General features: G+C 43.8%; 2 protein-coding genes across 4 annotated transcripts in view; one reads left to right on the top strand and one right to left on the bottom strand.

Moving 5' to 3' along the window:
* ALS2 (alsin Rho guanine nucleotide exchange factor ALS2) overlaps window positions 1–14,845 on the top strand; it is a 223,082-nt gene that overhangs the window by 132,713 nt on the left and 75,524 nt on the right. For all 3 annotated transcript variants that reach the window (XR_007904470.1, XM_051787047.1, XM_051787051.1), the window contains one exon: window positions 8,976–9,069. The gene's annotated coding sequence lies outside the window, so the exon portion shown is untranslated. The remainder of the gene's footprint in view (window positions 1–8,975; window positions 9,070–14,845) is intronic.
* The window catches only part of CDK15 (cyclin dependent kinase 15), a 40,427-nt gene continuing 32,627 nt past the window's right edge, over window positions 7,046–14,845 (bottom strand). Inside the window, exons 13-14 of the mRNA XM_051787138.1 lie at window positions 12,169–12,306; window positions 7,046–9,843 (exon numbers count right to left, since the gene is read on the bottom strand). Coding sequence (XP_051643098.1) covers window positions 12,197–12,306 — 110 coding nt within the window. The 3' untranslated portion in view covers window positions 7,046–9,843; window positions 12,169–12,196. The remainder of the gene's footprint in view (window positions 9,844–12,168; window positions 12,307–14,845) is intronic.

Raw genomic sequence — 14,845 nt, forward strand, 5'->3', positions numbered from 1 at the left:
ACCCGGAGATATTAAAAAAACATGAGCTCTTCTAAAATAATAAATACACTGATTCTGCTGGATGTTATATTGCTAGTGCCTCCAGAAAAGTGCTCCAGCACCACTTGACGGGAAAAGCCAGTGAAATCTCTTAACTCTGCTCTTGTCCTTGCTCCCTGAATTGCTGTTAACGTTCAGTCGAGTGGGCTGAACCCATATTAGAGCACTGGGCTCATTGGAGAAGGATCGTTAGCAGGTAGTTTTGCACAACAGGACTGAGATGCTTCAAGGACTGAGGGAAAGTCAACCCAATTCTCTCTGCAAATTTGAAGCTCCAGTCTGTGATTTACTAATAGGGAGCAGTGAGTTATTAAGCTCATCACAACGCAGCATCCTGCTCCCCTAGTCCAGAGGGAGCCAGCTATTTAATAAATCAGAACCCAGTGCTAAACTACAGGGATAAAAGGATCTACATTAATGTGAAAATATTAATATCTAGAAGAGCAGATTATAATCTAAATGGGTTAGAATGAGATAGCACCATTGTTTAGAAGAAACAGCTTGCTCCAAATCTCATTAGAGCTGTAATCATGCGAGCAGTGGAAGATATCTTCGGACCCCTGAAAGCACTTTGGAGGGCTGGTAAATGTGGTGATCATACTGGGGAATCCAAACAGCTGCCCAAGGCTTGCCTTTCCTCTCAGTGTCACCTGGAGGATGTGCCTGAAGGAAGCAGAGACTCCAGGTACAACTGAAGGGGATGAAATGGCTATTCCTTCTGAAGGACGTGCAGCTCGCAGAAGCACTTGCACCCCTTGCAAAAATCATAATTGCCCAGAGACAGCTGTGACTGGGGATGAGTTTCTCTGCTCCACTTCCCTTCAAAACTTTATCTGGAGCCACAGGAGAGGTGGGGTAGAAACCTGTAAGATGAGGTTATGTTTTCCCCCCTCGGCATAGCGGTACCTGCTGTGAAGTGACAGAACAAGACCGGGTCAAATTCAGGGGCTGCTTCCTCCCGGGCCAGGGCCCCAGGGCAGCCCCTTCAGGAACATCTCCTCCACAGTTGCCTCAGGCGCTGTCTGCCTGAAGTGTCCAGTCCTCACTGCTTCCCTCCAGGCCTGGCCATTTTTTCCTCACTTATACTAAGCTGAGCAGAATCTGCACTGGCAGGGGCTGTGGTGCAGCTCCCTGAAAGCTGGTGACAGCTAGCCACGTGTTTGCCTTCATTCATCGTGCCCAGATGATAAAGGTTCCTTCTCTGCCCACTGGGCAGCTGCTTTCCTGGGTTTTCTCTCTGCCACCTTCAAAGAGATTCGCAGGTTGCCTCCTCACTCAGCCCCCAAGGCAGCCTCATCATTCTGCTTGCAGGAGCTTCAAACATGGTCCCAAGCTTGGGGCTCACAGCTATCTCCAAGCTTGTCTCTCAGCTCTTATTGCCCAGGATCTGCAATGGGTGGTCAGCATCCCTGCTCCCAGGTCTCTTGCAGACAGTCGTCTTTCAGCTTTGTTAAATCTCTCAGGTCTGTGTCCAACTGAATGGCTTCTGACATCTAATCAAGTGAGAAGCCTTCAGCATTCACCCATCAAAGCCTGGTGTGGTTTATCTTGGAGCTTCTCACCAACTGCAGGGTGCAGGTCCCTGCAGCTTAGCCCACAGCTCACCAGCATCAGCGTGGTGACCTGTGCAACAGCATCGTGTTCAGCTCACAGGAATTGTTCCCAGGCATCAACATGGGGATAGTTGGCCTTGGCAGTACTGTCACATGGTGGTAAACCCAAGAGCCCTGTTCAGAGGCATAAAATTTTTTCAGCTTCTTTGTTTTAATCCAGTCAAAATGTCAAATGGCCTGATATTTCATTAGCAGAGGAGGTTCTGCAAAGCAAACGCAACAACCATTACTGACGAGAAGGCTGAAGCCACAGTGAGACTGTGTTGCTAAGAGCTGTTATTTTCACTCTGGCACCTGTGGCACTTCCAGCCTTAGTCACCATAGTAAATTTTCCAGCACATCCTTCAGGGAAGTGCCCAGTTAGGCCATCAGTGCAGCTCATGCTTGCTTCATTACAGACATCCATCATAAATAGAGACATTACAAACAGGTAAACCATGGCCCAGCTCCCTGGGGGAGGCTGGCAAGTGGAGTTTACTCCACTCGAGATATGAAGGACCTTTCATAACACATAGTTTTGATTTTCACAAATATTGAGACTACTCTTTGCATTAATGATAAAGTGGATTAAACATACCCCTTTTTCCTAGATAATGCCCCTCTGGAGTTTCACCAGGACCAAAGTGGATCTGGCATTTAAACTAAAGAAATCCCTGTTTAGCATGTGGGAGTCTCTGGAGAGGCTTCAGATCTGCATTGCAGCTGTGAAATATGGCATCTCCTCTGTTGCTTATCAGAGATCTGTGTTTCTCCTGGGAAAATCTTGCCCAAAGGATTCAGCCCTTGCCAAATTTTTGACTGGATTTTGTTTGTTTATTTTAAATTTCTTTTTAAACATCTGAAACCAACAAACTTAAAAACTGCTCTAAATCTATCAACTTGAGTTAATCCCTTAAAATAAAATAATAAAAATATTAATTTCTCCAGGCTGCTAACTTCTAAGACTTAATCTAAAATGGATTTAAATGACTGAAATTCTAAACCCTGAAAAAAATGAGTTTAATTGGAAAGAATTACGGTTTTTCTTTTCTCCCGTGCTATTCACCTGTTCTTGGCATCTGATTCTCCTGAATTTTAAAATGGTTCATATCAAACATACATGTCTGTGTGAATTATGCTCTTCTGATTTTAGTGCCCACTTTGCAGCCACAGAGAACACAGGCACCCAAGGAATGAGTCACCCAGAGGCAGCTCTGCCTAATCTCCTTCCCAGTCAGTCCTCTCAGAGAGCTTTCCCCATGTCTATGCTCTCCTCCTTCTTCATGTCTATATTCATTTGCCATGCAAAAAATACCAGGGCAGGGATGGAGCCATACATTTTAGGTCCAGTACAACAGCTTATGTTTTCCATGGCTTCTACTATGCTGAAAGGCAGAATTTTGTCATGGTGCTATGTGGACCCTGGGGATGATGTTTGGCTATGAATGTAGCTCAGCTTCAGGGGTGCTCCAGAGGCTGGGCTCTATAAATAGTGCATACTAATCCATACTCCACTTTATAGGGAGGGATGGTAGAAAACACACAGCTACAATCTATTCAGGGAATTTTTTTAATAATAGATCCTCAGGGAGTAACTCTGCTTTACTTCACAGACATATGTTTGTTGGAAATATGAGTTTGATAAACAATTTCCTCAGCCTCAGTATCTCAGCAGTACAGACATTACAGATGAGGATGATGTTATGGTCCTTTTCAGTCCTGGTGCAGGGTCATTCTCTCCAGTACAGAGATGTAGGTTCTCAGTTCTTTCTCCCAGCTGCACCAGACATAGACACACCTGCAGCACATGAAACACTCGGGCATCAGCAATCATAATCAAGCCCCCAAAGGGAAACTTCCAAAAGAAATACTCACCGAAGACCCACAGTCCTCTGTGTAAGACTCATTTTGAACTCCAGAGATCTTCCAGTGTATCTCAGCATTAAATATGTTGTCCTGGAAATATCTTCAACTGCATATTTTGAATGAAATCTCTTTGCTTTGGAGAGAGCTAATGGTCAAATATCTGTAGGTACTTTTCCCACGTCATCATCTGGGATCCTGATGAATCATGGTAACATACAGAGCTGTCCGATGTAACGTATGGCCAGGAATGAAGAATCTCAAATTTCTGCCTGTTTCTGGTGGCTATTCAGGGAATATGGTATTCACTGAGGAGGGCAGTCAGGGGGAGTAATCCTCTGACAGAAAGTTAATTCTGGTGTCTCTCTGTATTCTGTATCCAAGCTTGCAGAGTATACAATGACTATGGTCTTTCAGAAGTTTTGCTACCTGTCTCATTACCCTGGAAAAGATTTTGGGATATTAAATAGAGAACAGTCAATCCCACTGTCACCAAATAATCCTCTAAGAAATAAATGCAGTAAAAAAGTCACACTTGTCTTAGCAGATTTGATATAATTTGATATAATTTTAATTTCATGGGTTAGAGCATTTAAAAAACTTTTCTGGAACTATTCAGAGCACATGCCTGTAATGGGGTAAATGGGAGGAATATGATTTAGCTTTAAAAAATCAGACTCGGTAACAGTACATATCTCTAAAAAATATATTCCATTTTATGACCAGCTGGTTGAATGTCTTGCTGTGATATAGCAGCATCATGGTACTGTATATTTTGAAGGCAATGCTAAATTCAGACCCTGGCTCCGGCTGAAAGACTCAGATGTCCTGACTTGCTGTTTGGGGCGCTTGCTGTAGAGGAAAATAAAATTCAGGGCCGGATCCAGACCCAGAGTCCCCATTCTCCTGCTGCTGGGAGCACCAGTTTTGCCCTACTTGTTTGACTAGGAGTGAATGGGACTGGTTTGGTTTTCTTCCAGACCGGTTATACCTCGCCTCATTATAAACTTCACCGTGTACTGTCCTTTCCCCTGTCTTATCTCCCCGTCTCCTTCAAGGGCAATGGTGGAATGCAAGAGGGGTGCTTTTGCTGGGGGCTGTTCTGAGCTGAGAGGAGAGGCAAAAATGACCTTTTATCCTGCTCGGTGTTTCAAACAGCTTCCGCCTGCGGGGAGGGGATGTGCTGAGAACGTGTGAGAGAAAACACCGAAAAGGGGAAAAAGGCTCAAAAAGGGAGGGGAAAAAAAGTACAGCAAGGAAGCTAGAGACAAACTTCAAGTTGTGGATTATTTCTCACCCAGGCTCTAATTAGGAAGCCTCTTATGGGACTGTGAAGCTGTCAGGCTGCCAAATGTCAGCGTGTTTATCGGAGATCAGGCGAGTCTCCTGTCTGCAGCAGCTACAGTTTGGTGCCATGAGCCTCCTGGGTCCTTCCAGCCTGTGTGACTCACACTCAGCAGTAGCACATCCGGGGGCTTCGAGGCAGTGGAGGGCTCTTTCTTCTCCCTTAAAAATCCAAAAATAAGCCCTTTCCTGAGATTTGGCCTCTTCGTTCTGGCTCTGCACGGGGAGGGTTAACCACAGGGTGCAGAGCAGCTTCAGCATATGTGACTCAGATTCCCAGGGAAATCCCCACCTTATCTGATGGAGCCTGTTAGTCTGCTAATTGAATAAGCTCCTATTAAAAGTGCAATGTTTTTTAATGACTGCTAACAACGGGCCAGATTCTGATCTGATCTTTTCTCTTGGGATCATTTTCGCTGCTGGTGCGGCCCAGCCCTGATTGCAGCCGGGCAGCCTCCCCCAGCCCCACCGGCTGCCGCGGAGCCCGGGCCGGGAGCTGACCCCAACACACCAGCTCTAGGGCTTCTGGGGTGCTGGGGAGCTACAGACTGGGCATTAAAACTTCAGTTTTAATGAGCCAGGACTTCATGAAGCGTAACAGGCAGGAAGCTTTTAATGGGAATCTTTAGGAAGAGACAGAAGGCTGCAGTGCAGCCAGCAAAGGAAAGCGTTTGTTGGGAGACTACCAAGGGCTCCATGTAACGTAATTGCTGCAAATATCTACTGCGTGATTCGAGCAGTGCTCTGAGTAATTAACTTTGCCAGTGTTGAAATCAGGTTGATTTGTTGATTCTGCATATATGACGTTGTCTATGTCTGCCTAGGAAAAATGTTGTGTGTGCCTCTGCATATGCACATTCAAACCCTAATTTTAATTAAAATTATGTGTATTACACCTGTATCTTCTTTTTCTCTATGGGAATTGACTTCGAGAAGGTATTTGCCTAACAGGAAAATAAAAAAACGTGGTTAGCATTTAAAGTTAACTTAGTAGGGTTCCGGGGTACTTCCGAAGGAGAGTTTAACAGCTCTGATTTCAGCCAGGCCCTGGCTGCCCCAGGGTGGGGCTGAGCTCTCTTGCACGACCCTGTGACCACATTTGCCTTCCTTTTCTCACCTGAAACTCCCAGTGGGTTACCCAAGCCTATGTGACATCAGAACCATACAAAGTTTTCTAATAAGAAGACTGTTTTGTTTCTTTTCGCAAGCCAGGAATGAGATCTGGCCACCTTCACCCCCACGCATCTCCACACCTACTCAGTTCCTTTGTGTGTCCCTTTTGCTTTTCTCCAAGGAAAGTTTCTATTAAAATGCAGGAGCTTCTTTTAGCAGGTCCCATACATCCACACTGACACTGAGCTGCTGCTTTAAAAGTTTCATAAGCAACCCGTAAGTGGTGGGTTTTTTCCACACAATACCAATAACGAAGTGTCAAAAATCTCAAGCTCCTGTTATCAGAGGCAGAGTCTAACCCCCGTTTCTCAGGCTGTTTTCTATTCCCCACTCCTGAGTTGTCAGATGCTGTGACATGGCTCCATCACACCACGACTAGCAGTCCCAACAAACAGAAAATGATTTCCAACTGGCAAACATGCTGTTTACTTTCCAGAAAAATTGCACTTTCCCATCTGACAGCTGATCAAGGGATCTCCTGCTGCTGTCAGCATGAAGAAGTGTTTAAACACAGGGATGGAAGTTTAAACATTTTCTCATTATCACAGAATAAAAAAAAAATTAAAAAATAATAAAAAAATAAAGGCATTGAGTCTCTCCGACCACCTGCTGTGCCAGTAATGAAGCAGTGTCACATGACCAGCCGGCGAGGACTTTTATCTCTGCCCCAATATCATTACTGAAGTGACACCTGTCACATGACCCGCATCAGAGCTTTCATCTGGGCTCCCCAAATGCAGTTCTGGCTTGTGAGGGGGATTTTCCTGGCATTTCCCTCCCCCACACACACTTTAAAGAGCATTGCCCACTCGCGCCATTACAGACAGAGGTTTGCAAGTTTCAAAGCCCTTGGATCTTTCCTTGGGCACATGTAATTTGGCCAACAAACTTGCTCCGGGCTGAAGGAAAACAGAATCCTGGCCTGGGAAAGAAGTTATTTCGTTTACTTCAAGATGTTTTTAAAGCAAATATTTAAGTCTGCTGTTAAACTCTCTTTAGAAGAGGATGTTAAAGGATTTCTCAAAAATCTCCAGTTTGTTTTTAATTTTTTATTAGATGGTGAGAAGAAACAGTTCGGTGACCCTTGAGCAAAATTATCTCCGTTTACATGCACTTTATAAACTCTCACCTGCTTTATTAACGCATCCTACCCCTGCCAAGAGAAAGCATTTTCTGGGGAAAAAAAAGGAAAGATCATTCCTGCACCTCTCTGCAAACGTCTGGGATTTTTTGTGAGGTGTTCAACAGCAAAAACCTAGAATTGAGATGGGCCCACATAAATGGTAGCAGTTCTGAGCACTTACTCACCAGAACCCACTCAGTTATTATCTCAAAACAAAACAACATCAAACATTCAGATGTGACAGGGGATGATCATCCTGCAGGAACTAGATGTGGGCACACTGGAGATAAGAGAATATGAACTTTATGGCTTTTTCCAGCTCCTCCTTTCCCACCCCACACTCATCCCTGAATGAAGTCTAGTACTTCTCTCCCTTCATAATCTAATTCAGCTCACTAAAATAATGAAAAACTAACTCAGCAAAACAGCTCATAATTTCCCACCTGTTTAGTGAACTAAATCAGTTCTTCAAGGTCTTAGAAAAGTGCTGGAGAGCAAAAAAGAGAAAGACTGTGAAGCTTGAAGCAGGGAGGGAAATGGTGGAAGCAGAACCACCTTTTTGGGTGGCACTAACTTGGTACATGAATTCAGATGTGCTTCTTGTTACCTACTGTTTCTGACTCGTTATAGCACTACAGCCATTTTCCCTGAAAGCTGCTGCCCCTGCAACTGTGCAGGCCAGGGGATGGAAAATCTACTGAGATCAGTACTTCTAGTGTAAATAGTACTCCCTTTAGATTGGGACAGGAGTCGTTCTGAGGCAATTTCTCTTTCTGATCTGGCATGTTTAAGGCCTCCAATATTGACTTAAGGAACAGAAGACTGCTGGGTTGCAGCACATCCTTTGGACAGGGCCTTCCTGGCTTTCTATCCATCTAGATACAGAATTAGAAGGTATCATTTGACCCTTTGGCAATTTAGCATATAGATAAATTTAGCAATGTCAAGGCCATTATGGGGGAGCAGCTATGTAAAACAGCAAAGCCATTCTGTCTGCTGCTGCAGGGCAGAAGAAATTTACAGCTGATGCTCTGGATAGACCATGAGGAAAAGTGACTCAGTTCTCATCATTAGATCCCTCACTGCCCATGCATAACAAATCCTTTCATTTAACATATCTTGAGCATTTAGTGGCTTCCAATTAGGAGCAGACCATGACCAACCCATTGCAGGCATTAGAGATCCTGCTTCTACACTGCTCTTAGTTCAGACATCTCCAAGAATGCAAAAGGAATGCAGAACACCCATATCCCAACTTGGGCATCATTTATAGCTGCTCTGCTCAGTATTGCAATGGAAGGTCAAATCTTAATCACCCTAAGAGTAGCTGATTGGAAGATCTGGGTCCATGCAATCTAGAGGTAGAAAGACTTTTGGGACATAATTTGCCTTTTCATCGAGACAGAGAACTTTAAGGAATGTAACATAACGAATATCTTGTCCTCTTAACTGAGCAGTGCCTGCAGATAGTCTGTGTACCCTTTTATATAGTTAATCTATACATTCCTGCAATTATGTCTATAGCAAGGGCAAAGGGGAACATAAACACTTGTGCTGCTTCCTGCCCAGATCTGCAGTGTGTGGTTGGTAAATGATGGACTGGGGTGGGGCCGGACCTGCAGCTCCCTTACACTAAAAGCTCACCTTTCAGCTCTTTCTGTGGCTGCCACCCGTAGCTCCTTGACTGGTTTTGTTCCAGTGTCTCAATGTTCTGCATAATTCTTGCTCAGAGAAGTTCTCCCAGTCATGCCAGTGACACTACTTAGATGAATAAGAAGTATTCAAGAAAGTTTGCATGCCTGCACCTTAATGATTTATCTCTGTCTTCCTTTTCTTCCCAGATCTGCTGTGGGCTTATATCATGGCTACTGGTTTATGATGTCCCAGAGCTAAGAAAAGGATAGCCGAAACCAAGCAGACTAGTACTTGAACACAGTAAGTTACTTGCTTTCCCAATTCTCCCAGGAAGAATACTATGAGAAATTTCACAGTAACTGTAGTTGGGAAAGAGCTCTCTGATTTCCCTATGTGTCCTGATCAGCACTTACCTCAGATTAGCTTTCCTTCTCATAGTCTGTCAGCAGCCCTGAACTCAAGGAGATTAAAACACTCTGGTAACTCATTAATGAGCCAAGACTCTCAGCAACAGCTGGGGCAAGAATGGACTGTGTTTGGCTACATCTTAATTCTCTGCCATCTCCCCTCTGCTCATCAACACCTGCACACATTTGGGATCCTGTATAAGAAGACCCCTGAATTCAGCTCTAAGCAACCAGTCTGCAATGCACATGTCTAATGCTCTGCTGGTGTGGAACCAGTATGCTGGTAATCCTGTTAGTAATGGCAGAAGCTCCCTCTAGGAAATTATAACAAATAGTCTTAAACAATTCCTTTTGTTGACAACTTTATCCAAGAAACCATCTTCCCTGGAGACTTCACTCAACTTTTGACTAATCCCCTCCTTCCCTCAGGAGCTCTTTTGTTGAAGGAGATTGTGGGCAAACCCAGGAATGACAGGTCTCGATAAGCCTTGGATCAGCCTCTACATTCTTTCAATTGTCAGTCCCCATCTGTCCTGTTTGTACATCGATCTTCTGGTCCAGGGATCTCTCTATTAAGTGACACATGGCCGAGTATATTCTGCAAGTCCAGTGTCCAGACTGTGCTGTTACATCTTCGTTGCCAAGTCAATCTTTCTGACATTGGTTTCTGAAAAACAAAAGGCAGGACATCTGTGCAATTTCATTCTCTTCTACTGAAAGGTGATTTTTAAAAATACACACCCCGCCCCTCAAACTCTGTCCTTGTTTTATAATCTCAAAAATTTTGCTTCATTTTGTCAATATCAAGAGTTGCTTCAAAGGTCTTTGGTGTAATAGAGGGTACAATCTACCTCTGTTGCAAAGGAATTCTGTTAGGATAAAAATGAATGGCCTAAGTCCTGAATAACAAAAAAAAAATAGATCCTAATTACAAATATTCTGCAGAGATATTGCCTTCAGTCATGTCTTCTTGATAACAGCTGGTTTAAAACAAGCTCTAATCTTCCTGTAGATTCAACTACGCTTAGCTGGTACAGTAGCACACACATGTAAGAGGCACAGCATTATTTATCTGAATTTTGAGAGGTGGAATGAGAACAGTAGCAGATTCCAATGATCCATCTGTTCCTCCTCAGCAGGTAGAGGGAAAGAGGTGTGTGGTATAGGGTAGAAAATAAATGGAGTGTTGGCATGGAGTTTATGTCACCCTGGGATATCAGGGATACTGTCAGTACCTTTTCCTTTCTTGAAACCAGAAGGAGAACAAGGAGGAGTCTGTGATGATGTTTTGTCCCTTGCTGTGTTGCTTGGGGCCCATGGATTCAAGATGGAGCCTGGTATGTTTAGGGTTTTTTTGTTTTGTCTACTTTTATAACTTAACTCAGGTTGGCAAGTGAAGGAAGGCTGGCCAGTTTTATTATGTTCCCAGGAAATTCTATTCTCTCATGTGCCAGCGTGAGGCTGTTGTGCTTTAGATGCCTATCTACCTCTCATTAGATTTGAAAAAGCATACAGAACCCCCTGCTTTCCATCAGTAGCCTATTAAAATGACAAAAAAATTACTCTTTCATTTTTAACCTTGCTTGCATGTCTGAATCCAGATGCTTTTTTAAAAAAGATAATTAATAATATGAACACCATCACTTACAGAATGTTTTCCTGTAATGAAGTGGAGAAGAAAACTTGAGCTGACATTTAAGCTCGCTCAGTGTACTTTGTAAGTAGCCTTAAAAAAGTGACACAAACACTTTGAGGCCAGGTTAATATAAAAAAAATGTTTAAGACTATCTCCTACTGTTTTCAAGTTTTCACCATCTTATACAATGTGTTTGAGAACTGCTAGGTCAGTTAAAATGGGCCAAATACAAGTTCATTGAACACTGAAGCATGAGTGCCGTCCCCAAGGGAGTAGTCCCAGAAGCCTCAGTGGAACTGCCAGCCAGCTTTTTTGGCAGGATTAGGGAACAGTCATCCTGTCTGCACTCAGCTGAGCAGGTGAGCAGGGAATGCATTCAGGCTGCTTCCAAAACCCAATCTGGTCACAGGGCTGGCATTGTCAGGTCCTTCTTGAAAGGACTCGAGGCTTCCTGTCTGCCTGCTGTTGTCCACAGGATGAGGGCAGAAGGGGTACAGAGAGGCTGTGAGACCAGGCACTGAGTGCTGGGACCTGATCCTATAGCAGGTACCTGCCATCTCCATGCATTTGGGAGCACAGATGGCTAGCTGAGGTGTACCTTGCTATCACAGCTAGGCTGCCTCTTAGCTTGGCAGACAGTAAGACAGTCAAACTAATTTGGCCTCAAGACCAGTTTCCAGCTCTGCCCTTCAAGCACAGACCCAGCACTGACACTGACAGGACACATGGTGATAACAAATGCACAAAGTAAACAAAGAGACAGGATATAATAAAAGGGTGTATTCTGGTAACTTCTTCCAGTAACAGTGATTTCAAGTGATCTTTTGGTCTTCTGTTACAAAAGGGAGATGAAAAATATTGATGCTGAAGCATCGTTCTGAGGTGCGTCATATTAAAATAGAGATTAATTAAAACCAAGGATGTTACAAGCTAAGGAGATTTTGCCTAGCTCTGCTCAGGTTCCAGTGTGTGTGAAATCAAAACAAGTAAGCTATAAAATGTGAACTCAATAGGCAAGGACAAAAGAGAACAAAGCAATTTGGTCAGTTTAAGCAGTGGGGAGATGAAGCAATATTTTGACTGCGGAGGCATCAGAGGAAAGGGCACTGGTCTGAGGCTTGGGAATATGACAAAACAAATCCAAACTTCCCATAATACTACTGAGTGTTGTTCATTCAGGGCCATTGGCTTGCTGATCTCTTCTCTCTGAATGTGAGGTTTCCCACTTTGTCCTCATGCTGGGATGTGATCATCCAGCCCCGGGTATCAGTTCTGTTTTCCCATCTTAAATACACAAAGGAATTCATGTGCTAAAGATGATGGCAGCAGCTTTGACAGTGGCAACTATGTGCTTACCCAAGAATCTGTTAGTCATCCCTACTTTCTACCAGAACTTGCTCAACCCTCCTGAGAGCTGGCCTTTTCGGTAAGAAGCAAACAGGTCACAGATTTCAGGTTGCAGTCTCACTCCTGGAACTGTGAGCACTGATTGTCCTGTGGAAAAATCAGGTTAAAGAGAAAGCTGCAAAATGGTCCTTTTCCTTCATTGTGCTACTTTCCTAATGCTCTCTTGTGACATTAGCCACAATATAAAATAATTCAGGATCCTATTTCACACAGCTGCATTCCTTCTGATTTTTTTTTGGAAAATTATTTCTTTAATCTAGACACCCTTTTCTAGAAATCTCATCTGCAGTTTTTTTTCTTTTTTCTTTTTCTTTTTCTTGGAGCAACCAGCAAAATACTATTTGGTAGAACAGTGATAGGAATGCAACCCACTAATCAAAAGGATTCAAATGGATCTGCGCACTGCCAAGCTCTCTCCTTCCCACCCAGCAGAGGGGAAAAAAAAGAGAAAGAAAAAAGAGATAGAGCGAAGGCACAGGGCTTCTCTCCTTCAGCAATCTCACAAATGCAAAACCTTCCACTTCAGTGACTCCTCATTAACTTACCAAATCTGACAGTCTAATTATCGTAGCTGCTTCACGCTTAGAATAAATAAATACTAAAGTGGGTGTTTAAAGAAATTGAGCAGTGAAATCCAGTCATCTAGACAGTCAATAGAGAGTTTATTTTAAATTTTTATATTCTTATGTATTTATATCATTTTAGGAAAGATAATGAGATAGTTGTCTTTCAGGCTAATTGAGTTCCTATGCTCATGGTTGCTTGCTGTCACAATCTCAAACTTAGCTTTAACTTTTGTGCCTTAGAAACCTGATCACTACATCCCCGTTTACTCTTTTCTGATAATAACTGGGTGAAGTCAGAAGTGCACCTGAGGATGGGAAACGACTACACCAGACTACCAGTCTGGATGTCTTTCACAGCAAACAAGCCAACTAAATCTTTTCAGATTTGCATTTAAGAGTGCTAAAGGGGAAATGGAAGTTAAAGAAACATCAGATATAACTTGCAATTAGACAAAATGCAGAAAAACATCTGCTAACCTCTGATGCAATAGTGTCTGCCTCCATGAACAGTATTAACAGTGCTCTCCCCCAAGAGCAGTTCGTCTCTCTGAACAATAAGACCTTTATAGAGATTCTCTGGCCTGAGATCAATGGGAGTCAGAGCATTTGATCCATGTCTGTAGGACTTTGTTTCCACAAGTCATGTGGGCCAAACTTTGCACCAGTTGTGCTTTTGCAAGAGCAGGAGCTGGGGAGTGAGCAAAGGAAACTTTCCTTTTTTTCCCATCTTCCCCTTCACCCTGTGCTCCTGAACAGTGCCCAGCACTTGCCAGCACAGTATCTGCTCCAGGACAGCACGCGGGGAAGAGCTGAAACAGGGCAACATGTCCAGAGTCCTGTGCCCTTGGCAAACATCTGCTGTGATGTTGCAATAGCTCTTTCCTAGGGTGATGGCTTAATGACAGAATACAAAACTTTAATGTCCTGTCAGTATGTAAGCAAGGAGACCTTCCACCACTGTGGAGATCAGAGCGGGTGAAGTGAGAGGTGGCTTTCCTGAGTTAAGTGAAGATTTGCTTTATCGTCTCACATATAAGAATGCTTCTGGCTTAGGAAGCTGATTTCCTGCTCAACACCAGCTTTGGTTTATACCTGTACTAAGACACATTATAAACCAGATGCATACACCTGATAGGAACTTCACTTTCTAGGTGTCTGTATCTGATTTGCAGTGATGGATATCTATTTGCTGTATACAGAGGTGGCACAGCACAGTGGTAAAAAAATATTAGGTGACTATATAAAGCTTTTAGCTATGTAGAAGAATCTAGGGCAACCAGTCAACCCGAACAAGGTGTCCTGAAAGCCAGCTCTTCTTTATATGTCCCCTGTGATAACATCTACCAGCACTGGCTAATCCCAACAGTAATGGGATTTTTGCTAGGCAATGGCTTACAGCCTTAACCTCCTCACTGCCCACACTGCCTTAGCTTCGATGCAACAGGCATTAAAATGACAGTGGTCTGTCAACATCAAGCCTCCCCTCTCTTCCTTGTCAGCAGGCTGTTTTGGACAAACAGTACAGTGTCATCACCACCTGGCACCCTGGTTTTGAGTGGCTGGGAGAGGTAACAATGAGAGACCAACCGTACCCAAAAAGAGCAAGTACCTCCTAGTCAGAGCCAGGATCATATCCATGCAACACACAGAGCATAAATTGGACTTGACTAACTGCAGCACCTGCACTGTGAGAAAGGTCTCTGCTTGGTCCAGTGGGGATAGGATCTGAGCTGCCAGCTCAGGCCTCCCTGGCCCGTGTGCCTGGGTTGTTCAGCCAGAGCTCTTCTTGCAGTATGTTTTCTTGGGAGCATACTGTTGATGACCCCAAATCCCACTGCTCACCCTCCCTGCTTGCAAGCCTGCTCTAAAGCATTGGAGGGCAAAAGAGAGGGACAATAAACCAAATCTATAGCTAAGAATAATAAGCTGCAATTGTTACCGTGTCTGACCTGTCTGACAACAGAGTGAGATACCTTCCCAGAAGACCCTTTGCACTTCAGGACTGACACTGAGTTGAGAGCACAACTCACGCTTTCTTGATTCAAGGATCTCATCTTTCT

Source organism: Manacus candei, unplaced genomic scaffold (genome assembly GCF_025592945.1).
Source record: "Manacus candei isolate 608988 ecotype Guabito, Panama unplaced genomic scaffold, ASM2559294v1 h1tg000023l, whole genome shotgun sequence".
Taxonomy (NCBI): Eukaryota; Metazoa; Chordata; class Aves; order Passeriformes; family Pipridae; genus Manacus; species Manacus candei.